The sequence below is a fragment of the Pelodiscus sinensis genome, unplaced genomic scaffold, assembly GCF_049634645.1.
Source record: "Pelodiscus sinensis isolate JC-2024 unplaced genomic scaffold, ASM4963464v1 ctg35, whole genome shotgun sequence".
NCBI lineage: Eukaryota > Metazoa > Chordata > Testudines > Trionychidae > Pelodiscus > Pelodiscus sinensis.
The window spans coordinates 5,305,869-5,333,246 of NW_027465908.1; the positions used below are offsets into that span (position 1 = coordinate 5,305,869).

General features: G+C 44.2%; 1 protein-coding gene across 4 annotated transcripts in view; it reads right to left on the bottom strand.

Moving 5' to 3' along the window:
- Nucleotides 1-1,019: 1,019 nt before the first annotated feature.
- The window catches only part of LOC142824482 (amyloid beta precursor like protein 2-like), a 120,807-nt gene continuing 94,448 nt past the window's right edge, over nt 1,020-27,378 (bottom strand). Inside the window, exons 5-18 of one of the 4 annotated variants that reach the window (XM_075916494.1) lie at nt 24,295-24,476; nt 23,509-23,717; nt 21,435-21,602; nt 19,323-19,453; nt 18,808-18,882; nt 17,341-17,499; nt 16,786-16,914; nt 10,043-10,142; nt 8,759-8,935; nt 8,075-8,110; nt 4,806-4,888; nt 3,810-3,884; nt 3,263-3,418; nt 1,020-2,515 (exon numbers count right to left, since the gene is read on the bottom strand). In XM_075916494.1, coding sequence (XP_075772609.1) covers nt 2,414-2,515; nt 3,263-3,418; nt 3,810-3,884; nt 4,806-4,888; nt 8,075-8,110; nt 8,759-8,935; nt 10,043-10,142; nt 16,786-16,914; nt 17,341-17,499; nt 18,808-18,882; nt 19,323-19,453; nt 21,435-21,602; nt 23,509-23,717; nt 24,295-24,476 — 1,782 coding nt within the window. In that variant the 3' untranslated portion in view covers nt 1,020-2,413. The remainder of the gene's footprint in view (nt 2,516-3,262; nt 3,419-3,809; nt 3,885-4,805; nt 4,889-8,074; nt 8,111-8,758; nt 8,936-10,042; nt 10,143-16,785; nt 16,915-17,340; nt 17,500-18,807; nt 18,883-19,322; nt 19,454-21,434; nt 21,603-23,508; nt 23,718-24,294; nt 24,477-27,378) is intronic. The other 3 variants (XM_075916496.1, XM_075916495.1, XM_075916497.1) reach the window with 3 other exon arrangements.

The window sequence follows — 27,378 nt, forward strand, 5'->3', positions numbered from 1 at the left end:
ACATGCTCTTTTGGCATGATGCAAAAGAGGCACCATTCAAGCTTGAAGTCACAACTCAGAGAGGGGAGGAGGAGAGCACCAACACACAAAACTCAAGGAAAGCTGTGAAACCTGCCAGCCATTCATTTAAGTGTATTTTGGAGGGAAGACTCAATAAGAACATGCCTGTCATTGTTAAAACATTAGCTATAAAGATTTAAAGGCATTTTATTTCCTTTCCCTTGCTCTTGGCTTGGATAAAAAGCTTGATACTGAGACAGGAGAGTTTAATGGCTTGCCAGTCTTTGTATCCCAGAATGAATTTGCATACAGTGGAGGCTACTGCTCCCTTCAGGTCTGCAAAACAGACTTCACAATTCTTGTATATACCACCACCTGCTGGTATGTATTTAAACCAAACATTAAAACCAAGCTCTTCTGGGGTGGTCGTTAGAACTACTGTAGATTGTATTTTAAAAATCCATGACTGTGTCTACTGTCACTGCCAGCTTCAATGGTGGGTGGAGGGATGAACAGCCAAAATGACTTGGCCAGGCTGCTTTAGCAGTGCAGTTCTGGCACTCTGGTGGGAGCATGCCAGTGTCAGACCGTACCCAGGGAATGAATTTGGCATTTCAGGACTAGCTAACTTGGAATGTGTTTTGGAAACAATTAGAACATAAACACACCCATGGCTCAGACATGAACACACCAGGTGCTTCAAACAGCTGCAGCCTGAAGAGATGCACGCACATCAGCCTGAGGAGTCCTTACATCACTCTTATCCCCTTCCCTCCACAACGATTTGCAGAGGCTGAGTACATTGTGAACACTCTGAGACAGGTGTAAGGGGGGGAGGGAGAATACTCCTCCCTCAATAGCAGTGAGCAGCAGTTCTGTATAGTCCTTTCCTTCAAAGATTAACTATGAACTGGAGTTGTAGGTGTGTAGGAATGGGAGAGGGGAAAACACCCCTTGGGTTTGACAAAGGCAAGGAGGGAGAGATCCCCAAAACCCATGAATAAAGAAAAGAAACGATCTGGAAGTTAAAGTGTTTATTGATGTGTTTAAACTTTGTACATTCCCCACAGACCACATTAAGGAGTTTGCAGGTTAAGTTAAATCTGTGCATAGTGGGAAGACATATGGAAGGGGGGAAGAAAACAAAGTCACAGGAAAATAGAAAAAATACACCACAGGTTACCAGAACCTCCAGATTTAAAAAAAGCCATGAGCATTAACATCAACTATACAAGCATTAGAGACATGATGGTGAGGTTCTCCTCAGGGTTTATGCATCCAGTTTTGTGTAAAATAGGCAGTATCCTTTACTACATCTCCTGCACATCCAACTTGAAATAAAATTCCATGGTCTTCAGCTCCCCAGCTGCTTGATTATTGCAAGGCTTGGGCATTCTCTGAGCATGCATACAACTCCAGAAGAGCCCAGCATCAGCACACAGATGCAGAGCTCCAAAACCTCCATTTGGAGACTACTTACCATGTGGTAGGGGGGCAGGGCAGGCTAGAAAAATGACAAAGTAGCAGCAACAGGGAGCTGCTAATGCCAGATGGGCACTGAAGGAGGCTGGTTAGAGAATCAGAAGGAGGGATTTAAATTCAATATCAAAGACTTCCAACTGTACAGCAAGACTGAATTCAGAAGAGAAGGGGAATGTGCAGATTCTGGTACAACCATGTTCTAACATTCCACTAGAATGGCTATAAACAAACATGCGAGAAGCCTTTTAACTCCTTGCCTCCAGGGAGTCTAGATTCCTAGAAACCATACCGCTATGCAGCAGAAGTGCACGGATCATGGGCAGCAGGGGATTTTTATAAAGCTGTTCACTAACGATCTTCTCAAATTGCTTCCTTAGTTATGTTCTCATAGCTCCTAACCCTATTTAACATCTTTGCAACTTCTGGCAAAATTCTCTTTTAGAAAAAGGAATACTGCTTTATATATAAAAGCCAAAATGACCAAAGAGCCACAAGTGTCTCCTTTATACAATGTGGCTGGTACAAATGACCTTCAATATACAAGTGGTCTATCAGAAATAAAAATCAACATCTCCCATTTATATATATAGCGCTTGTATCAGACAACACAACAGAACTGGGATTTTTCGGATTAATTTTTTTAAAAAGAAAAACTACATCTCAGTCAAATATCTGCAATAGATTCATTTTTCCCATTTAAGAAGATTCATATATCATATATTGTTATATTACCATTTCTTCACCCATTTAAAAGAATGGAAATTGCAACTCTACAGTAGTAATTATAGTCTTAATGATCCAGGAGTTCTGAATGTAAGATGAAGTCCTCTTGAAGCAACTGATGGTCAGTAGTCAATCCAAAACGCTGGACCATTTTGGCCCTCTCTGCCTTGCCCCTTTGCTGGTCAGGGCTGCTGCATTTTCATATCCTTCAAATCTGCATCTGCTCCAGGTATTTGTAAGTTGGGTTCTCATAGCCATGGTTCTGCATCTTGTTCAGATGACGCTCCTCTGGGGTAAGCATTGGGTCAACCTTAGAGAGACCAATTACCAGAGTCAATGGAGTCCTCTCGTCAATTTACAGGTCTAACTTCTTTGTAACTACGGTTGTTGGAAGGGGATAGGACTATAGCTGGCAAAATGCAAACCAATACCATAGGTCAGGGCTTACTGTTCCCTAAGTGGTGTGGCAGCTGAAAAATTCAGTTTCAAGGCCACTTTCGACCTTCTGCCTGCATAAGACTAGAGAAGGATGTTTCTTTAGTCCCTTACACAGCTTGTTACAAAAGACCCTCAGATCTATGTGAAACAGATCAGCATTTTACATGCTGGGGAAGAATTAAAGCAGCTCACTTGCAGCCATGCTAAGTCAGCATTACAGCTAGGGTAAAAATCAAGTCACTCCTGCCTACCAGCTCCATGAACCTTAATGGTGGCTACATTATGTGGAGGGGGAGAGGAGGAGTTACTACAGATCAGACCTGCTTATTCTGTTGCTGAAGATTTAGACTTGAAAGCTCATTTAACACCAAATCCCATCTTCAGATAGACAAGGATGACTAATTGCATTTTTTGTGATTAGTGAATACAACTGGTAAGTGGCAGATCCCAGCAGGCCACCCTTATGTATTATCCTGAAGGTTTTTTCCATTAGCCACAACCCTGTAGGTGCTGAGATGCTTAAGTCTGAGAATATTGCACAAACTGCTGTCAGCATTATAAGCTGACTCAATGCTAATCATTACCCTGCTCAGTTAGTACAGCAGGAGCTCTGTCTCACCTCCACAATCCCATGGCTGATGGTCCCATACTGCCTCTTCCTCAGCATCACCAAGCTGATGACTATGACTGTGGCTATGGCAACTGCAATCACCAAGAGACCGATGAGGGCGCTGCTGCTTAAACTGAAGTCCTCATGAAGGGAATTCTCATTATCCTGTAGAGAAAGAGCAGGGAATAGAGAAGAAGATACTTAAATGGAACCCGAGGAGGTAGCCACCAGCAACTCTCTGTGATATGGAGACATGAGTGATTATGCTTGGCAGCATGAATATTTAACATCTCCCTGCCTGGCAAAAAGGGAATTGAACTCAAATGGTTTCCCACAAGATGCTGACCCATACGGTACGAACAACAAAAAACATCAGTGTCATTCCTCTTTACTGGTAGCATCTTAGAATTGTAGTTCTAGGGAAGACGTCAGAACAATGCCACTCCCTGCAAGGCATCAGCAGGGTCTCAAAATAAGTGGGTACACAAACACCAAACATTGAAATTCATTTTAGAATTCACTAACGGCTAGTCCCTTTGAGTGGCCACATACATACCGGCTCATCCACCAGTCCACCGACTCGCTCTGCATTGAAAATCATTTCCTTCACATCAAGGGTTTCATCAATTACCTGAAAACAGTCATGAAGGCGTTTTATACAAGGAGCCACGAACAATAGGTACAGGATTGCGGGGTTGGAGAAAAGACCTTTACTGCCCAATACAGCAGAATGCTTCTGCTGGGTCAACAGCCACTCAACTCTGCTAGTTCACCACCACCGTCTTGCACTCTCATGGGAAGGAGATAGCCATCAGCCACTTATAGCCACTGTGCTAGTGCCACAACATTCAGGAACAGTTAACTGAGGCCAAGCTGAGAAGACCCCAAGGGCCTTAGTTCATTCAGCTGCAGGCATTTGCTTTGGGCTCAAAGGCTGTGTTACATCAATCTATCCCCTGGCTTTAAAATGAATTTAGAAGTTGAACCTGCAGTGTTAATTTTATCCATGAAGGAGGGCAAGGTGACTGCAACTAGAATTCATCTCATTCATTCCACTTGAGACAAAATCAATACTAATGGCAAACAAGGTATCCACTGAGTCACTGTAACTGGCTTTCAGTTTTAATGTGCAATAAAGCCCATTACTTCACTCAAAAAAGTTATCAAAAGCAGCTTGGTTTTATTACAGCAGTGGAGCACAACAGCACGTAGTACATTTGATGTGGTCGTAAGGCAGTTGCCTAACAAAGGTGAGCCTTTCATTGTCTATCAAAGAGCTCTGTTTTCTATCTAGGGAAGCTACTTCTCAACAAGATACTTCAACAAGTTATTCTACATCTGGAGATCTGGATCTCTCTTCCCTTGACCTCCCACACTTCCAAAGCTGAACAGGCTTAGGAATCTAGGTTAGTCAGAAAACCACAACTCCCCTGCACCATATGGATAATGAGTACACTGACATTCAGCAAGTAGGAAAAAGGCACGGAAATAAGCCACTAATGTTAGTCTCCAAAATATGTTTTGCTTTAGAAAATACAGGCAGGGGGCTTACCACATTGTCATCCACTTTGTTCTTGCTATTAATCACTTTCTCTTCAGCTCCGATGAGTCCATCTAGATCAGCTATTCCAGAACCTACACCAGAACGGTTAAGTATTACATTAGATATAGGCAGACACCACTCATCAGACCTCAATGGCAACGAGGAAGGACTGCCTACTCTCTGCAGTGCTATTACTGCTAGTGGAATTCATTGCACTGGTTGCCATTTACCAGTCCCTCTAGATTCTGCTTCAGAGAGGGAGCTCGTGCTAAGCACCAATGAAAGATGGGGGTTTCCTTGTTGATGACAATAATGGGTGGATGTGGCAGGAACAAAGAGGATGCACAAAAAGGTGTGCTGTGTAAATCCACAACTATTCTGCTATCAAGAGCTGTTATGAACAACAAAAAAAGGATTATGGGAACATCTCTGGATCAGCATGACTCCAGAAAGGCAGAACATGCCCTCCTCTTCACTAATCAGTGCACAGGAAGCCCTTTACATAACAGCCAAGTCAATCAAGCACATCAGCAAATGCCCCAGTAACGGGAGTTGCAAGGCCACCCAGCACAGCAAAGTAATGAGCTGCTGTCCCATCACTGGCACAGGCAAAATAGCAATCAATCCCAGAGAAACAGAGGAGAGAATGATAAGCCAGGCCTTGTATCAGAATACCACTCATCTATGACTAGGCAGAAATCTAGTGTGAGCTGCAAAGGAGAGCGTCTACTAACCAGAGGCTGTTCTGCGTAAACAGTTTGATCTCAACTTTTATAAATAGATCAATCTAGAACAGGATGATACAACACTACTTAGGTCTACAGCTAAAAACCTGAGAGATGATGAGCATCAAGTATCAGAGTGTGCAAAAGAGGTGTCCTTCAGAACACCTATGACAAAATAAAGTGGACAATGGGACCACAACCAAAACTCAGCTGAGTCTCCAGCTTCAGAGGGACATGGGGAAAATACAACATACCGCACAGAATACTTCTAATTGAACTAACACCTCTCAGCCAAGCTACAAGTACAGCAACTGCAAGTGCACTGTTTCAGCTGCTACTGGAACTGTTGCAAGGTCTCTAAAGAGGAGGAAAGGAGTTGGCTCCAGGACAAGCGTTCAGAGAGACAGCTTTTACTGCTTGAAAATGCCAACTAAACTAATGTTTCACTCTGGTTCCTCCAGGAAGGAGTGTTTGGGGTTTTATTGCATCCTCTTCCCCATTAGCTTTTTTGGAGACATTCAAATTCTAGACACAGCCTCCTGTCTAGCTTCCCAAGGCTGCATATGTGAGTTATGTTACTGCGAAAGTCAATAGTTTAGAGTTTCTGGATCGATTAAGGATGTTAAATCCAGATTATTCAACTAAATCAAATAATCGATGTAATTTGCATCGACTATTCGATTAATCGCTATGGGTACATCTGCCTTTGAAAATGTACCAAGAGCCCTGCTGGCTTTTGCTACATTTCAAAAGCAAACCTCTGACAGGGGCACGGAGCCAGTGGGAGACTGAGTCCCCAGCTTGCTCCAGGGCTCCCCAAAGCGTTTCTGCTTTTGAAATGCAGCAAGGGCTCCATTCTCGCTACATTACAAGGTGGAGGCGCTGCCAGTTCCCTGCTGCGCCCCTACCCCTTCCTCCCACAGACAGTGCTAGGAGGAACCAGCTGTAAGCCAGCTTCCCCCAGCACTGGATCCCACTCTCCCCCGCATTGCTGCCTCTCTCTGACAGAGGCAGCGGGGGGAGGGAGGAGGAAGCGACTAGCCGCTTACATCCCTAGGAGAGACTAACTATAAGCATTTACAGAGAACCAGAAGTAAAATTATTAGATTACATGTATCCCTGGAAAAAACAGCAGCTTTTTATAGAATATCCTGAGAGAAGGAGAACGCAGGAACTGATTCTGTCATTGAAGTCCGTGGGAGCTTTGTTGTGTACTTAAATGGGAACAACATTTGTTTTGCTTACTACAATCAATCTGAAAGTACAATGTCCAGATTCAGTCAGATGCCAAATGTTGAAGACCATAACTAGAGCAAATTTTGAATAAAAAAAACCTAGGGAAGCAAATGGGATCACTTCCAGCTTGCTACACGAGCACCACCAAACAGAAGGCAAGTCTTGTAATGTTTAGATCTTAGGGTACGTCTAGACTACCGCGTTTTGTCGACGGAAGTTTTGTCGACAGATACTGTCGACAAAACTTCCGTCGACAATTTGCGTCCAGACACATGGAGTTCTGTCGACAAAGCAAGCCGCTTTGTCGACAGAACTCCGTAGTCTGGACGCAACGTTACAGGCAATAACACCTTCTGTCGACAGAACTCTGTCGACAGAAGGTGTTTTGCCTCGTAAAATGAGGTATACCAGTGTCGACAAAACCGCGGAGTTATGTCGACAGAACTCCGCGGTAGTGTAGACGCTGGTATTGTTTTGTCAACAAAAGTCCACTTTTGTCGACAAAACTAGGTAGTCTAGACACACCCTTAGAGGAAGCACACACAGACTATTAGACGAGACAGAGCTGATTCTATAGCATTTAATAAAGCACTTGACAAACTTGCTTTGTGTCAGGTCATTTTGCTTACAGCCCAGTCCATCCCCTTTCAGCCAGAGTCCTTTCGGTACATGAATTAAGCAACAGCTAGCAATGCTAGTATACCTATTAGCAGAAATGGATGAAGAGTGAGAACTAGCATAGTACAAAAGAAATACCAGATGTAAAAAGGAAAGATGGAAAGGAGACCATACAGGCAAAAGTGAATGAATGAACGTGTGCACAATACTAGATCCCACTAGATAAATGCCTTGTTGCATATTGTTGGAGTGTCAGAATGAACCCACACTCACTCCAGGATTAGTGTGGTCACCAGGTAGAAGGAACAACAGACACCACATTACATGCAACAGACTCTGCATTTGGATTTGCATTCTGTGCTGTTAAATTTCTTTGGACTAGTACTAAACATTTCTCAGGATAAAATGGTGTGAACTGCTATACAATTCCCAAGGGGATTGCTAAAGCTGAATTACATTTTGGGGCAAAGTAACAACTATGTACTCCTAGAATTCCTCTGAAAGGTTGGCAAAGGTCACAGATGCAGTCAAACTAGCCTGTTTCTTTAGCAAAATGGAGCACAGATAAGTCAGCCCTGCACATCTACATGGAGAGAAGGAAAGTGACAATAAGGTGAGATTGTGAAACTAAAAATTAAGCTATCAAACACTGAAAACGTAGAGTGATGGGAGACACTGAGGGAGCAGCTTAGAACCAACCTTTTTTCATTGGATGGTACAAATCCGGCTGAGGATCTAGCAGGAGGGAAAACAAAAACAAAAATAGCAGAAAAAGGAGATTAAGAGAGAAAGGAAAAAAAGGTTTATGCGTGATTTCTGACGAACCCTGGATAAAGCTTTTATTGTACAGCTGTGTTATAGCTTAGTCTGTTCACTTCATTTAAAAAAAATATTTAAAAAGCTACACAAATGCCAGCTGTCAGCACTCTTTGATTAAAAAGAATCCCCCAAAGCCCTGCAGCAGTTTTTAGCAATGAAGTTTAATGTTACACTGGAACATTTTAGTTAGAGACAGAGGGAATGAAATCCAAAAACAATGGGTGGGAAGAGGAAAAGCAAGCACTCTGCAAAGTGCAATTAATACAACTCTAGAAATGGCCAACAGTATCAAAATTAAGGACAAATTAAGATGGATATTAGGGATTACAGATTACTAACTGTGCTGGCTCTCTCCCAAACTAGCAGAGCATCTGCTTAGGTTTTACATCATACAGGCAGCTTTGACAGTGCTCTCATGGGTAGTTCTGTATTTCTGTGGCAACTGCTTCAGACTTCAACATCCACAAGGGGATAGAGCACCCTATACTGCATGGGTTTTGATGTCTGTTTAACTGAATGTGTCCTGGTTCCCTAAAATAAGTACACACTTTTGACTCTACATACCTTCATTTCCGGGCGAGGCTGGGAAGGTCTTCACTTGGAATGGCCGGAAGGGTTTTCCCTCCTGGAGGGGTATCTCTTCTTCACTTTCTTCAGAGCTGACTCGGACATCTACCTGGGACTCGGAGATGGAGGATGTGAACTGGTCCATGTCAGCACGCTGCTCCTGAAGCAGTTCATCTGAAAGGGTGAATACGCAGTCAGGGAATATAGGATGAAGAAACTACTTCTTATATTGTACGCAGTTGCTAGAATGCCTCATTTCTTCCCTGAAGGAAAATTTCTGCTCCTCGCAGAATGCAGTGGTACTAGCTGGTGGGGCTACAGGAACAAAGACAGAGATCCTGCTTTGCAGAGGGTCTGCAACAAGAATATATGTAGTGGGAAACTAAGTTGAACCAAACTGAATACTTCCTAGCTTCTCTAAGAATCTGAGTCATCTGTATGGAAAAGCGATCTCCTGCTAGCCCTACAGAAAGCTCCTACTATTTTGAGAATGTGCTGCGTAGCTGGTCCTTAAGGAAGCTACAACACACCAGAATTAGGATTATAGCTCTGTCAGCTAATAGTTTGTTCTTTAAACCTTGCCTATTTCTCTGTTTCAACATCTTGCATTGGGGGAGAATTCTAATCCTTAAGCACGGTCTACCTTGATTCTCATATTTCTACCTATCAGTGTCATAGCTAAGTGCTTATGAAAGTGGTAGACACTGAATAAAAGAGACGGACTACAAATAGACTGAATTGGCTGGGGGAACATGATCCTTTAAATGTAGTTATGGGGCAGCAGGGGATGCTTGGATCTTCATATGTGCTGTCATCCATCCACGACTTGTATTTACTCTGAAGGATCCTCATGGGCTGTCAAAAACACTGGCTAGAGGTGGTGGTACAGCGTGAGCCAAGAGAAGTTTGAGCTAGGTGATATATAGTGGGGTTTGACACGCCAATATAGGGCACGGATCTGCTTGTATTCGTTTTGACTTCCTTTTTACCCAAGGGCAGGGAAGAAAGAGGACTTGGGAGTTACTGTGAAATTTTTGCAGACTTTTATAACTTCACAGTTTAAAGCCAGAAGGGACCTTTACAACAGCTGTTCTCCTACACAGCACAAACCAGAGGAATTTATACCCTTCAGTTCCTGCATCAAGTCAAATCACTTGTGGTTAAGCTAGAGAATCTCAAACAATGATCTTTCTGGGGTATACCTGACACTAAGAAATGTGGGCTTGGTGTATATATTTCAGCTGCCCTAATATATCAGCACAGGCCTAGAAAGCTACTAACCAATCTCATCCTGGATTTCTTCGGCCACATATGGTACCTTGTAGAGCAGAGAGAGGCTTTGATTCATCCTCTCCTCAATCACATGGAGATGTGTCATCACCTGCCAACACACAAGGGCCAATTTAAGAGCCATCAAAGGTAATGCATCTGAGTCCATCAAGTAAGATATTCCAAATGTAGCACCAGCTTGTATCATGGACCACAAAGCAACAAACAAGATATCTGCAAACTACTGTAGGACGTGAGATTCCTCCCTGGCTCCTGTTGCAATCAGTCTTGCCCCAGAAGCACACACATTAATGCTTATCATCTATATTAATCACACTCAATGTTTCATGTGATGGGAGAATTTAGTAAGTAAAGTGAAAAACTACTTCTCAGGCAGTGGAGACTAAGTGGGCCTAGCTGCACAAGGCAGGGCATATTTTCCCATGGACTGCACCTGAATGCAGAACTAAAGGATATAAAGAACCTTTGTAAGTCAAAAAAAGGCATCATTTGGCAAGACAATGCTGAGTCTACACACAGCTTCTAGGCAGAACAGGGTTTGCCACTCTGCTGCTTTACAAGTCACAAAATTGCCAGAGTTTATACTCGTAGTGAAATTATGGGCTCCCCCCATCAGCCACATAGACGACCTATTAGTAAGTGTAAGTTCAGATACAGCACATATAGCTCAATTTTCAAATAAAGGCATCTATACTGGAATACGGGGCATCAGAACTGGCCATTTTATGTATTTCTCTAATACGCATCTATATGCAGCACTTCATTTGAAAACTGGGTCACACTGTACACATAGCCTCAACTCACCCATTAGCTCTTGTTACTCTTAAATTTAACTCCAGACTTGACCCACAGAAGGTGCTACATGATCAGGGATCATAGAGACTAGAGAAGCCAAATGTTGAAGGAAAAATTAATGAGTTGAATGGACCTGCTTTTGCAAACAGGTGAGTGCTAACAGGGATTTTAGAGAGGGAATTCTCCAGTAAAAGGAGAAGCAGATGCAGGACTCTTGAGGGAAATGTGTTTTGTTATTGGGGCTCTCTTACTGTGTGCTGAGTTAGTGTTTGTGAGTGAGGGTTGGTGTGTGTTCTTTTTTTGTTTTGTTTGTTTTTTCCCGTGTTTGAGAGTGAGGCTTTTTTTTTTTCTTTTTTTTCCCCCACTTCCTCTTTGCCCTCCCCGTCCCCTTCATGGAGTGTGTGCTGTGACTGGCAGGTGGAAACTGTTGGCTTCTAATTAAAGTTTGAATACTAGAAGCCTCTGCTGATTGGCTGAGCCTTGGTAGGGGGAAGGACTTTCAAGCACTCCCGGGCTTTTTAAGGCAGTGGGCAAGCGACCAAGGTACTTGCGAACAGGTGAGTGCTAACAGGGAGTTTAGAGAGGGAGTTGGGAAGGGTGGGAGGTTCTCTTGCCTTTCTTTTTAAATCCCTTCTCCCAGACAGCAGCGATGGATGGTGATGGGTCTCCTGTTGTTACCTGCACAGCGTGTGCCATGTTTGTCTTCCTCCCGGAAGAAAGAACAGATTTCATCTGAACAAAGTGCAATATGGTTGACATTTTGGAAAAAAAAGTTAGAGGACTGGAGACCCTACGCTCGATCAGAGAAGATGAAGACTTCCTCAATAGAAGGCAGCATTTAATCCTTCAAGCACGGCAGGCGGAGGAGCCAGAGAAGGGCAGTACGGGACCAGGAAGAGAACTGGCAGCATGTAACTTCTCGAAGGGGAAAAAGGCCAGCATGGAAATCCCCCAATGCTATAGAGGTAAGTAATCACTTTCAGGCTCTCTCCACAGGCTCTACAGCGCTGAATGCTTTGGAAGGGACCTCACAAGGAAGAAACCGGAAGGGAACACCATCTACTGGAAGGCATGGGATGCGTAGTCCTAGAGATGGGGGTTCCACAGCCACCACCCCCAAAAGAAAACGACAGGTGGTGATGGTTGGGGACTCCCTCTTAAGAGGGACTGAGCCATCCATTTGCCGCCCAGACCTGGAATCTCGAGAGGTGTGCTGCTTACCAGGAGCTCGCATTCAGGATGTGACTGAGAGGCTTACGAAACTGATCAAACCTTCGGATCGCTACCCGTTCCTGCTTCTCCATGTGGGAACTAATGATACAGCCAAGAATGACCGTGAGCAGGTTATTGCACATTATGTAGCGCTGGGAAAAAGGATCCAAGAATTCGGAGCGCAAGTGGTGTTCTCGTCCATCCTCCCTGTTGAAGGGAAAGGACTGGGCAGGGATCGTCGAATTGAGGACGTAAATGCGTGGTTGCGCAGGTGGTGTCGCACAGAGGGCTTTGGTTTCTTCAACCATGGGACTCTGTTCCGGGCACAAGGATTGTTAGGAAGAGATGAGATCCACCTAATGAAGAGAGGAAGGAGCATCTTTGCGGGCAGGCTTGCAAACCTAGTGAGGAGGGCTTTAAACTAGGTTCGTCGGGGGACGGTGACCAAAACCCTGAAGGGAGTGGGGAAGTCAGATACCGGGAAGAAATGCAGAGAGGAAGGAGCAAGAAAGGAGGACCCCTGTCTCGAATGGAGAAGATAGGGCGATCAACTGGTTACCTGAGGAATTTGTACACTAATTCAAGAAGCCTGGGCAACAAACAGGAAGAACTGGAGGCCCTGGCCCAGTCCAAGAAATATGATTTAATTGGGATAACAGAGACTTGGTGGGATGACTCGCATGACTGTAGCGCTGTCATGGAAGGGTATAGACTGTACAGGAAGAACAGGCAGGGGAGAAAAGGAGGAGTTGCACTATATGTAAGATAGCACTATGATTGCTCTGAACTCCAGTATAAAGAGGGAGCAAAACCTGTTGAGAGTCTATGGGTTAAGTTTAAAGGAGCAAACAACAGCACTGAATCAGGTGGATGAGGTAGACGAGGCTTTCTTCGGACAGCTGAGAGAAGCTTCTAGATCGCAGGCCCTGGTTCTTGTGGGGGACTTTAATCACCATGACATCTGTTGGGAAACCAATATGACAGTACACAGGCAATCCAGGAAGTTTTTGGAGAATGTTGGGGATAACTTCTTGGTACAAGTGCTGAAGGAGCCGACCAGGGGCTGTGCGCAGCTTGACCTTCTGCTCACAAATAGGGAGGAACCAATAGGGGAAGTAGAGGTGGGTGACAACCTGGGAAGCAGTGATCATGAGATGGTAGATTTCAGGATCCTGACCAAAGGAAGAAAAGAGAGCAGTAAAATACACACCTTGGACATCAAAAAAAGCAGATTTTGACTCCCTCAGAGACCTGATGGGCAGAATCCCCTGGGATGCTAACATGAAGGGGAAAGGAGTCCACGACAGCTGGGAGTATTTTAAAGAAGCCTTATTGAAGGCACAGAAAGAAACCATCCCAACGCGTAGCAAGAGAGGCAAACATGGGAGGAGACCGGATTGGCTTACAGGGGAAATCCTTGATGAACTTAATCACAAAAAGGAAGCTTACAAAAAGTGGAAACTGGGACAATGACCAGGGAGGGTTTTAAATGTACAGCTCGAGAATGCCGGGGGATTATCAGGAAGGCGAAAGTGCAACTGGAATTGCAACTGGCTAAGGATGTGAAGGATAACAAGGTTTCTACAGGCATGTTAACAAGAAGAAGGTGATCAGAGAGGGTGTGCGGCCCCTAATGGATGAAGGAGGTAACCTAGTAACAGATGATGTGGGGAAAGCTGAAGTACTCAATGCTTTCTTTGCCTCTGTATTCACGGACAAGGTGGGCTCCCGGACTAATGCACTAAGTGATGCAAGATGGGATGAAGGTGGACAGCCCTTGGAGGGTAAAGAACAGGTTAGGAACTATTTAGAAAAGCTAAACTTACACAAATCCATGAGTCCGGACTTAATGCATCCGAGGGTACTGAAGGAGTTGGCAAATGTCATTGAGGAGCCTTTGGCCATTATCTTTGAAAAGTCGTGGAGATTGGGAGAAATCCCGGATGACTGGAAAAAGGCAAATGTAGTGCCCATCTTCAAAAAAGGGAAGAAGGACGATCCAGGGAACTATAAGCCGGTCAGTCTTACCTCGGTCCCTGGAAAAATCATGGAAGGGATCCTTAAGGAATCCATTTTGAGGCACTTGGAAGAGAGGAAAGTGATTAGGAATAGTCAGCATGGATTCACAAAGGGCAAGTCGTGCCTGACCAATCTGATTAGCTTCTATGATGAGGTAACTGGCTCTGTGGACGTGGGAAAGTCAGTGGATGTGATATATCTTGACTTTAGCAAGGCTTTTGATACGGTCTCCCACAATATTCTTGCGAGCAAGTTAAGGGATTGTGGATTGGATAAATGAATGGTAAGATGGATAGAAAGATGGCTAGAAGGCCGGGCCCAGCGGGTAGTGATCAAGGGCTCGATGTCAGGATGGTGGTCGGTTTCTAGTGGAGTGCCCCAAGGTTCGGTTCTAGGACAGGTTTTGTTCAATATCTTTATTAATGATTTGGATGAGGGGATGGATTGCATTCTCAGCAAGTTTGCGGATGACGCTAAACTAAGGGGAGAGGTAGATACACTTGAGGGCAGAGACAGGGTCCAGAGTGACAGACAAATTGGAGGACTGGGCCACAAGAAATCTGATGAGGTTCAACAAGGACAAGTGCAGAGTCCTGCACTTGGGACGGAAGAATCCCAAGCATTGTTACAGGCTGGGGACCAAACAGTTAAGTAGTTGTTCTGCAGAAAAGGACCTGGGGGTTACAGTGGATGAGATTCTGGATATGAGTCAACAGTGTGCCCTTGTAGCCAAGAAGGCTAATGGCATATTAGGTTGCATTAAGAGGAGCATTGCCAGCAGATCCAGAGATGTCATTAATCCCCTTCATTCGGCTTTGGTGAGGCCGCATCTGGAGTAATGTGTCCAGTTCTGGGCCCCCTACTACAAAAAGGATGTGGACGCACTGGAGGGGGTCCAGCGGAGGGCAACCAAAATCATTAGGGGGCTGGAGCATATGTCCTATGAGGAGAGGCTGAGGGAGTTGAGTCTGTTTAGTCTCCAGATGCGAAGATTGAAGGGGGATTTGATAGCAGCCTTCAACTTCCTGAAGGGAGGTTCCAAAGAGGATGGAGAGAGGCTGGTCTCAGTAGTGACAGATGGCAGAACAAGGAGCAATGGTCTCAAGTTGTGGTGGGAGAGGTCCAGGTTGGATATTAGGAAAAACTATTTCACTAGGAGGGTAGTGAAGCACTGGAATGGGTTACCTAGGGAAGTAACGGAGTCTCCATCTCTAGAGGTGTTTAAGTGTTGGCTTGACAAAGCCCTGGCCGGGTAGATTTAGTTGGGATTGGTCCTGCCTAGAGCAGGGGGCTGGACTTGATGACCTTCTGATGTCTCTTCCAGTTCTATGATTCTATAGTCAGAAGTGAATCTGACCTTTAAAAGCAATGATGAAAGCAATTTGATTTTACATGTGGCCACCTGTCAATCAAGCAAATTATCTAAAGAACTTAAAGTGCAATGAAAAGTAAAGCGAATTCAAACTGAACGATATCACCCGCATTCCTCACATATCAATTCATTGACACTGAAACCTTCAGAATGAATTATGAGCTTTTTTTTAGCTTAAGCTTGCAGTTCTCACCACACTGTGCGGCTTTGGCAGCACAAGAATGAAGGAGTCAGGAGGCGTGTGTTTGATATAATAAACTGACTCTGAAGAGAGCAACTAGATATTCTTCACTGCCCCAGTCACCAAGTACTGTGTTTACTGTTGAATCCTATCTAGTATGTGTAAACCAAGAGACAGGGAGCAGTCTGAGGAAGAAAGATCTGAAGACAAGTTCAGTGTCCATCACAAGCACCTCAAAAATCAACATCACGTTAATGAAACCAGATCTCAAAGAACTCCTGCAAATGGAAATATGTTATTTGCATTAACCTCTGAATACTAGCAGTAGTGATTGCACTGCAATGGTAAATCCTGGTCCTAATCTCAGTCCCAAAGCCCACACTTCTCTTTGAAGTTTTGCCTTGCATTAGTATAGGACTAGGTAAGCCCCAGAACACTATTAGAGAGACTTAACGAAAGATATTGGTTTATTTTATGCCTTTGACAGCACACTGTCTCTCCAATGCAGCCTGCTGCCTTTTATTTGTGCGGACCTTTCACAGAGGTCATGGGAAATGGCAGCACGGTCCAGTGACTAGGGCACAGTACTAGGGATCACAAGGCCTGCATTCCATTTTCAGGTTTACCACAGACTTCTGGCAAGTCAGTTTACCAATCTCTGCCTATTTTTCTTCCCACACATGATTGGATGAGACAAGTGGAAGGGACAGTCTTACTATATGCACAGTTCTGCTCTTGGTTGGGCCTTTAATGTTACTCTAACAATTTTAGAATAAAAAACTACAGAAGTTTGCTAGAGGCTGAGGGATGAATATATCTGAAACTACCTAACAGTTAAACTGCCAGGTACAGTGGCTGGCGCATGGATAAACCACAGACTATTCTAGGATGCTATCTGAACATGAAGTAGTTAACATTCAGGTAGGTGCTAAGGAAAGCTGTAAGAAGAGTATCACTAGCAACAATCAGCATGTGTTCAAATTGGGAAATGAGAGTTCCTCTTCAGTGCACAAAGATGTCAAGCTGCTAAGGTACTCAGCTACTTAGCCAATTAGCATGGAGTTAGGACAGATTCTGTGGAAAGCTATTCTAGAGAGTCTCCAAGTATCACTCCAGGAATAACAATGGCTCCTTGACAGAAACATTCTTTTGTACCTGAGATTTCATCTGTGCAGCCTTTTCTGGGTCAACTGCAAGGACATGCTGATAATGGCGGACAGTGTGCAGACGGTCCTTGTTCTCAGCGCGGACGTAACGCTTCAGGGCTTGGAGGATGCGGTGGGGCTGCAGCATTTAAGAAGAGTTAAAATTTGGTGGCACAAGGAACAGGATTCTAGCCAACAATTGCACTGAAATTCAGTATCTAAAATTGTCTATAGTCTGTTTTACGGATAGGCAGAACATTCTTCTAATCTGTCAGCTAATCTTTGTCTCCAGTGTTTACTTTCTGTAAAACAGCTGTGCCTGAAGTACAAATGCAGAGTGAACTGTGTGCTGTTTTCTACATAGTAACCAGAGCACTCAGGAATTTAGATGCTCTGCTGATAGGTCTTTGGTATCAGTTATGATTGGCACAGCTTGCAAGGAGTCTGCTTTCACAGCGTGCTAACCCCTGCCCACACTACGCTCATTCCAGTCTTCCCTAGCTCCCCCTAGCCCCACTGAGTGGTCACTGTTTATGCCACATTTAAATGCTCCAACACAACTCACTCGTGGCGGGTCAGCTTGCAGGGCAGCCAAGTAGTTCTCCAAAGCAATCCGACGGCGATCATTCAACATAGCTTCCACTCGAGCCAGGTGAGTCTCCACAAGCTGCTGCTTCTCGCTGGCTGCCTCTTTCTCTAAAGATTTGACCATTGCCTGGAAGTGCTGGAAAGGAGAGAAACAGAACTTGACTAAATTGGCTAAAGCGCTGTAGCAACAGAGAAGAATGAACCAAACAAGAATGTCTACTCTTGCTGATCTCATTCCTTAGAAGGTGCTGAAGGTCCCATCCCACTCTCTCTGCCCAAGGCATTTAACATGAGGAGAGAAGGGTGCCGACAGAACTGATTTTGACTTAGTATGCTGTACAAATGATCATCTCAATATGCCTTTCAAAGGTACTTTATTACAATTTTAACTGTTTATAGAGAAGACCGGGAAAGGGGGGGGGGGGGGGCATGTAGCTAGAATACCATGTTTGAAATTGGATTATTTTCAGCTCTAGTACCGATCTGATGATTTAAGAATCCACCTATTCCTCGTGGATAATACCATACCTACAGGCGAAAGAGTGGCATTATTTTATGAAAGGCACCATATCTAGGTACTTCTAGGGCATTTGCTCACCTTTAGTATTAGAGAGTAAGCTTCCTGGCAATAGTAAACAATTGTCAATGCATAAAACCATCACTCCAAGATAGACCAGAGCAGGAACACTATTAAGTTTCTGTATTTGCCATTAGAAACCAAGAAAAACTATTTCCTAAACTATGAATAAAATTGGTAGCGATAAAATACAGGCTTCAGAAGCTTTACAAAATCATGTGAAGACACCACACTAGAAAAAGAGGCCTTTGCATACAGTAAGAACATTTAATATCTGTTCTTAACTTAGTACGAGTTCTATAGCAGACTGTCAGAAGATTTTATATCCATCAGACCCAACTTGCAGGACTTAACCCCAGGTTTCCATGGAGATTTCCTTCTCACAAAGAAGGAGTTCAACAATTTACGAGGAAGCCATTTATTTTCAACCTCAAGGTTTTTCACTAGATCTGCACAAATAGAAAATCTGTCCACAGAGAAAGTCAGCTCCAGATTGGATAGGACTGTTGGTCCATTTGTAAACACAGCTAAGCAAAACAAATGCAAAACGTTTAGAGTTCCCTTTTGGCAGGGCTGCTGACACACTTGATGGTGCTGCTACTTCACTGTTAAAAGGCGGGGGGGAGAGGGGACGGGACGGGACTGGCAATACATAGCACCATTTTCTGTTTTCGGACCCAAATATGTGACTGAGTCAAGTCTCTCTACAGGGTGTTGATCCAAGTAAGGGAAGGACTGCTTTTTACTCCCTGTACTTTTGGCACTGAACACTGAGAAGCTAATTAGCTTACATAGGCAGAGGACAGATACCAAGAACCTAATCTCTGGGAATAGAATCAACTCTCCTTTTTAGATCTCAACTCTTACCTGAATGAGAGTTTGCCTCTCCGCCTTGGGAAGATTTTTGGCTTCATATTCTGCTTCCTCCCATTCCTTTTTCACCTAAGCAGGCAAAGGGGAGCACAGTTCAGCAAGGTACCGAAAATTATTATTTCACATAGGTATTTCTGAGCTCACTTGTTTTTACATGAAGACAGGGGAGACTGATTCTAGTTCAGCACTGCTAGGCATTAAGAGGCCTAAAAAGGCATCTTTATTAGAGCACCCATAATCACGGACAAATGTTTCTAACGCCCAGTGTCTAATCTTAGCATTTAATCCTAATGGGCAGCCAGTTTGTCACTCCAGATGACTTCTGTCCCAAAACCTAGGAAGTGAACTAAAAATAAAAAAAGAAAGAATACAACCACAGCCACAAAGCTGTGTGCAAAAGCAACACAGATGGTAACTGTAAAAGCAAGTCTGGCTAGCACTGATCTGTACAGTGGTACACAGGCAGCAATCATGCAGCTCAGACAAATGAAACGACAGGAGACACTCACCCGGTCCATGCGGTTGTGGTGTCGCACTTCCAGCTGCTCCTTTGCTTTCTGGAAGCGCGCATGCTCATTGTCATCAGCTGGGGTTTCAAAGTAGACATCCACATCATCAGTGGGTACAGGAGTAGGGGGAACTGGAAAGATAAAGTGAATGTCTCAGACAATTTCTACAATCCTAGGTTAGCCTGCTGTGATAATGGTTGTAAGGGGTGGGGAGGAAGAGGCACCTTCACACCAGCAGAGTTCTCCCTCTGTCAAACAGTATGTTGAACTACCACATACCAGGACTTCATTTTGGTATAATTAAATTGCCAGTTTGCTGCACATCATCAGGAAGTTACAACATTCCAAATTCACAGTTATGCACTGGGACCACCAGTATCTGTACAGTCTTCACATTCAGAGACAAGAGTTACCCTGTAACAGAGCTATGCTACAAATGCAGAACAGAACTTAACTTCTTGCCGCAACAGTTGGTCTCTGCTTGGATAGGCCATTTTCTATACTTGCTGCTCACTGACAAACTAGCTCTACACTGCACCAATGAACTCCCTTGATCATGACAGAGAATGCCCCACAGAAACTCTCAAGCAGCAACCCATTCCCATGGAGCAAGGGCTTTCACACTTCAAACCTACTTGCCCTATCAGATGCACCTACCAGGCTTAACAGGCAATGGAATGAGACAGGACAGCAGGAGGAGGTTTGGCAAGATGACTTCAACTTGTTCAAGGCAAGGAAGTCTTCCATCATCTTAAGGCATTCAAATTTGGCAAGAGATGTTACATGAAGGATCCCAAAGAAGTCACATACCACAAAGCCCTTTCCAAATGGACCACGGCAAACATGGCAGCTACTGCATATTCAGTTGTATAGAACCTTGGATATTGGAGCCTATATAGGTGAAATGGGCACCTGGAGAGGGCTAATGACTAGAACACCGGTTAGCCCTTATTTAAAGTGGACTGATATGCCCCATGTCATCCTGCAATCTATAACGTGAACATTGGAGAGGAGATTTAGTCCCAGTGTGCACATGAATCTCTCTCTTCTCAAGCCAATGGAGAAAGTTATTAGGTGAAACATTAGTAAGACTGTAAAACGGGGATTATGGCTGTGTATAAGTGGCACACGTGTTGTATCCTGGGATTGCTCATAGCATCTATGAGCCAGGTTTGGAAATGGAGACTTCAGTTTCCATCTTCAAATCCCTCTGGGACAGGACAAACTTCTGTACAAAAAGCTTCTGACAGCCACCGCTTTTATTTCATGACTTCAGTCAAATCAGCCCAATCCAATGTACTTGCATGAAGCTCATTTAATAATCAGGATTCTGGCTGTACAGACAGACTGCCAAGGCCCAGATAACAGAAAGCTTTTCAAAAGGCTTTCATAGCAGCTGAAGTGGAAGGGCTAGAGTTGAACAATAAGATTAATAATTAGGTTAAAATGTTTTCAGTAGTTTTATCATCTGCCATAGAAGCCAGTAGAAAGTGATGCCAACAATCTCAAGCTATCAAATGCAGGGATTGAATCATGTTTCATATTTCTAATGGAGCAGAAGGTGGGAACCAGAATGCTGCATGACTTTATGCAGGACTTTCCAAAATGTACTAATAAGAAAAACTTCCAACCAGAAGAATTTTTAGACTAACAGTCTACATTTCCAGAGTGATTGGTTGAACAGACACATGATGCTCTGACTGGCAAGAGATTGCTACCAGCTGGGTAAATGAACAAGTGGAGTAGTTTCATAAGAACAGAGATTAAAGAAGTTTCCCAGTCCCTGCTACAAATCTAGAAGAGAATAATTAAGCCTGTTTTCATTAAGTTAGCAGGCCAAATGTGGGATTAGGTTGGAGAGAGACAGACTGTGTATGTTGAGAAAACCAGCTTTCCCTAGATGTAGGAAGGAACTTAAACCTAAACATCTACAGAAGCACAGAGACAAGAGGAGACTGCTGCAAAAGGACAGACAGAAGTGCTGCAGACATAAGAACCAACAGGATGGGCTACACATGTATCCTCACTTGGGCGAGGCAAGGAGGAGAAACACCAAATGCCAGACAGGACAGTGGCTTGCTGCAAAAGGGGCCAGTGGCAAGCAGGACTTACTCATCTTTTTACACACAGCCATACAATATTCCTCTGACTCAAAATTGTTCCTGTTGCCTCCGCAGCCTCCATATATAAAGCGAATGCATTTTCTCTTGTATAGGTCGAAGTACCAACGAGGCATCACAGCCCGGCAGGGACCTGTCATCGCCTCCTGGGAGCAGACAGCTGTGTGGAGACGGGTTAGAACATAAGCTAGTGAGGAGTACAGGCTTTGCTAATCGATTTTAAAAAGTCACTGGTGGCTCTAGGTAAGAAATTCTACTGCAGCACCGCTCCTTGCTTCACTCTACAATACATTTAAGGGCACTTCTGAAAGTGCCCCTTGGCGTCATACTGAGGCAACCAGAGCAGTCCAGGAATGTGTTGCTACTGCTGCATTAGAGTACGAGCAATGTGCAGCCTGGGATTCTGGTGTTGGCCCAGCATGGAACCCATCATCTGCAAGAACTGTTCTCTTTAAACCCAGGAAGTGGGACAGAACACTGAACTGGGGTACAAATACATTTCAGAGATAAAGGGGCCATACCCCATATGCTCATAGACAGGGCTTCCACTGTTTAAAATGCTTAAGATACAATGTGAAAAAAGACTTTCAGTTCTGCAGGAGGTATCTGACAAGGAAGACATTCCACTGCAGTTTCTTTGGGTGGAAGCTTGAATTCAGAACTGTATAGGTACAGAAGCAAGTGGAAAATGCAGGATATACATATGGAACATGTCACTGAGTAGATCAGCAGCTGGGTTTTTGAGTTTTAAAAAGCCTGGGCACTAAGCAGGAGAATTCAAGACAACTTTTACAGCTACAGCATTTTACACATAGACAGACATCTCTGCAGTAAGCTGCCAGCATAAGTGGCTCTGTTTAGATGCAGCATCTGTTTAGGTTAGTAACAGTTTAACCATTCTGAAGAGGTCTGGACTATGGTTACAGCAGGCATCCTCCTTTCTTTCAAACACTGTAGAGGGAAATTTGATATCCCCAGAACAGACACCTTTCAGAAGCTAGCAAACTACACAAGTCAACCTGTTTTAAGTCTATTTTAACTACAATAACTCCACATACACAATCAATCTACTGTTTCAGAGAAATTATCTGCAACAAACTGGCATGTCACCAGCAAGAAGAGTTTTACCTACAAAACAAACGGATGGCAGTTATTCAGTCATCTGTAGTTAACGAATTCCACTCTCTCTTCCCTCGGCATATAGACACTCAAAAATAAAAGACATTTTACAGCCTGGAGTCACAACACAGTTGGCAGATGCTCCCCTGCAATAGCACCTGCTCCCTGACAAGCACTACAGCAAATATTTAAAAGAGGTGAAGTTGGTTGCACTGGGTTCAGTTTCTTCAAGGAAGAGTAGGATTTCAGGGGAGGCTGGGTTGTTTAAAATAGAACAGAAAAGGAGGCATCTATTGGAAACATTCTCTTGTTTAAGGGGCCAGATTCTGAGCTGGTGTAAATTAGTGTACCTCCATTACGCTCAAAGTGTACAGCACTTGAGACTCTGGTTCAACAGTTTTAAGTTTTCAGGAATCCATATCACAGGAAAGACAGACCAAAGCTGGTCACTCAAACCTAGGGAGACATTTCCGTCAGCCAAATGCCCCAAGTAGGTATAGAGATCTCCCCTAGAATTAGGCTCTGCAAATACTGTTTCCTGAACACACTGCCCTTTGGTGGAGATACTTGTTCTGTGCACCAGCTTCTGCCAATAAGACTGCCATTAACTAACAACATGTAGGCCATGTTCTAGAGCCATGGTGTCCAACCAGTTCTGAAGTAGTAGCTGCTACAGTGGCTATAGTGAACTAGCCACACTCAACCAGCCAAATAGCCACGTGTGGGTAGTGGCTAGCATGTTGGACACCACAGCTCTAGAGTGTTATTGTCATGTTCAATATCTGAAACATAAGCATCAGCTTTTCTTTGATGACCGATATGGCAATTAAAGCCTCCACAGTGCAATCTGCTGGATGGATTGAAAGCATCACCACCAATGCAGGAATTACAAGATCAACTGGACAGCCAGCCTAAGGGAGCTAGGAAGGCTGTAGAGTAGGACTTACCTTTCACATCACTAATTATTTCCTTTTCAGAAAGAGACCTGTCATTGCTGGACTCAGTAGGGGTCTCTTCATTGTAATCATCTACTTTATAGTTATCGTAATAGTAATCACGATCTTCCACCACTTCCTCTTCCTCATCCTCTTCCTCCTCATCTTCTTCCACAGCTGTTCCTGTGAAGTCTTCTACATCTGGCTCAGTTGGGAACTCACTAGAGGGGTACAAATTAATGCTAATCACTTTGAAGCCAACCTTTGATGTTCAAGCACAATGATTCTCTTTTCATCTATTTTATAAGCATCAGAGCTGGGAGTACCAATGTAGTGCCTGCTGATCATGTAAACAGCAGCAGCTACAGGAGTTCTCATTATAGCTACATGTAGCAGAGCCATACTTTCTTTAAGCCTCTAGCTCAAAGACTTTTTAAAAAACTCTCCTCCTCTCTCCAATCAGCTGTATTTCACTGAAGACTACAGCATTTGGAGTCACATATTTGGCAGAACAGCCAGCCAGTTTAAGTGACCTTGGATGGAGGTGCTTCCTCCTCCCGCTCCAATTTCAGAGGATTGTTGCGAGTCATTTTTCCTCCTGTGCACTGCAAGACTTCTCCACTTCCATGATACTCCTCTTCCTCTGAATCCAAAAGCAGAACAAGTTTGCTTTCCCATCCCCAACCATGGAAGGAATCACTACAGGTAACAATGAGCCAGTGGCCTCACTATTAGTTGTATTACTGTACCTTTTATAAAGGTCAATGAGCCAGTGGCCTATTAGTTGTATTACTCTACCTTTTATAAAGGTCATAATCTTCATCTTCATCCTCCTCTTCATCGTCGTCCTCTTTGGAAAGAGCTTCATCCACTATTTTTGTCTGAGGACAGCATACGTACTCAGTGCCATGGAACTGGTCCACCCCACAGGGAAGCAGCATTCCATAATTGTGCAGGATCATCCCTTCTGACAAACAAGCCTGAGAGGGAAGCCAGAAGCTATGTTAACAAATCTCATCTTAAAGCAACATGTTTATTGCCCTGTCCTCATGCTTGAGGGTCTGAAATAACCCCGAACCCCAACACCAGCGGTAATTCCGTGATGAAAAGTATACTTCAGGCAGTCCACAGGCATTTTCATCTTCTCATCTAACCTGCGCAATAGCACAGAAAAATAGATAAGAAATTTCATGGCACAGACTGCACCATAATATTATTTCTTCAGTTGATAAACGAAAGCACTTTTAATATCTGGGCCTACAAATATACCCTAAATGTGAGCTCAACTGTGAGAAAAGCAAATACAAACATGTATGAAGTGTTGTCATTCCATAAACGTTGATAGGGAAATACAAAAAGGGAGACAAAGACCTTACTAATATAATTAAGATCATGCCTAGTAAACAGGAGAAGCACGGGATTAGAAATCAAACCATAAATCAGTACATGGGAAGTCAGGCGCAATTGCTAGACAACACAAAAAAGGGATAGGTTAATCTGCCTGTCACTTCTTTTGAGGTCCTCAGAGACTTGCTGTGGCGGGAAACTGACTATTGTGGCACTGCTGATTTAGAGAAAAGGAAGGAGCAAACTTCATGACCATGGCTGCCACCTCCACTATCTCCTGAGATCCAACATGACACCTTCATTGTACCTTGTTCATCCTGATTCTTAGAGAGATCCCAACTAGAACAAGCTAAAGAGAGAAACAACCACACCTCCACAAGCTAAATCCCAAGAACCATCTGCAAAGTCAGACACTGTCCGTCCATGGCTCAATATTGTATGTCCTTTTCTTTCCCCATTTAATTTCATCTCTTTCCCACGTCTTTCCTGTCTAATAAGAGCCTGGTTTAGCTGGCCAATACTATAGATTACTATCTGACCAGATAGGCAACTAAAAGGAGTTCCCTAAGCAGCCTGAGGCTGGTACAAGTTGGCCATGTCTCAGAGTGGCTAATAAGATCAACCCATGCCTGTTTATTTCCATCAATAAGGTTGAGGGTAAAAGTGAACACTAAAAGAGAAGAAGCATTTTGCCTAATGTTCTCTCCCTTCATCTGTCTCTCATCTTGTACAGGTTGGACCTTTTTCATCCAGCACCCTCAGGACCTGACTGGTCCCAGGAGGAAGGAATTTGCCAGACATTGGGAGGTCCCTCAATACCAGCCCCTCAGCCCACTGCCCCTCCGCACTGCTGGCTCCTTCAGCTCTGCTGCTGGCTGTACAGCTTCAGCTCCAGAGCCGGAATGACACGTTCAACTGGGTTGCACAGCCCCAACCTCGGCCATACTGATTTTGCTGGGCTACCGTGGCTGGTTTCTCCTCCTGGGCTGCTGGGCCACAGCTCTGGCCCTGCTGCCAGGCGGCAGGAAACCCCAATCACGTTGCTGCTGCCACCACCACTTGGGCTGCTGTAGTCCTGCCGCCTACTCAGGTTGATGTGGCCGGGTCAGGCTTTCCCCCTCGGGCTGCTGCAGTCCCAGCCCCACTGCTGGGCAGCCAACAGTCCCAATCGTGCTCCGCCCAGGCTACTGCGGCCCCACAGCTAGCAGACTCACAGGGTTGCACCAGGCTCCCAGCTGCTAGCCCTCCTCACCTGGGTCTCTTATATCCAGGAACATCCATGGTAATGCCGGACCACGGATGTTGCTGGACAAGAGAATCTTGGATTTGAGAGGTACAACCTGTAGGAAGAAAGGCCAAACAGGAACAGTAACAGACCATTTCAACTAACAATGTCTCTTCTCCCAAAGAGAGACAGTTAACAGAAGGGAGTTTCCTCCTAAAGACTCCCCAGCTAAAGGAAAATGAAAGTCTTATGTCATACCTCACTTCTCAAAAACCTTAACTATTTGTTCTTTATTTTAACAATAGGTTATACAAATGTTATAGCACACATGCCATGGGACTAAGCAAGCTGAGTTCTCCATACCAAAACCTCTGAACCTTGTTTTAAATAGCTGAATCCTGGACAGAAACAAGACCATTTTAACACCTTTGTCTCTGAGCCCATATTTCCATCAAAATGAACATCTGTATCTACTCACAGAGGGTGCTCTGTTCTTATAGATAATTACACTGAGGGTAAGTGACATCACAAAAACCAAATCACAGCAACGAATCTCAGAATCCAGGTCAACTGACTGAGGCTTGTGCTGTGGGCTAGAAACAGTGGAGTGGATGCCTTTTTGCACTCAGGCTGGAGCTCAGGAGCAGACAAGCCCCATGGTATAAGCCCATGTCAATGGACGTGGGCCTGCTCTGTGTATGGGGGCAGGGTGGTTTGTTGGATTTTGTGATGTAGACAGACCCTTAGGCATTGTCTATATTTAGACAAAGATTTATATTCTTGAGATTTATCTTCTGAGGTTCAGTTTAGTAAGGACAGGGCCTAGTAAGGACAGGAATGTTAAAAGTGGGTAATTGGGTAACCGTGTAACTGCTGACAAACTAAGCAGTTACGATGAGACACATCTGCAGCACGAGGCTGGAAGCCTATATTTAACTGTTAGCGGTTAATTGATATGCCTGGGCTTATCCTCTGGCAACCCTAGTAAGGGCTCGCTAGATCAAACAATAAGGTCACCCCCATCTATCTCTGTACTCCACAGTGTAGTGAGAAGTGAGGGAAGTTGACAGGAGAGTTTCTCCTGTCACCCTCACACAGTGGGGCTGCTGCAGAACTTCAACTGAAGGTACGCTGACTCCAGCTATGCAATTCTTGTAGCTGGAATTGCAGTTCTCAAATCATATTTCTCCACCAGTGAAGACCTGGCCTTAAGGGGAAAAGAACAGAAATAGGTTGTTGTCAGGGAGGTGGCACTTCAGAGCAAGAATTGGGTCCCCTCTTTTTTCCTGATTATCTCATTAGCTCTCTCT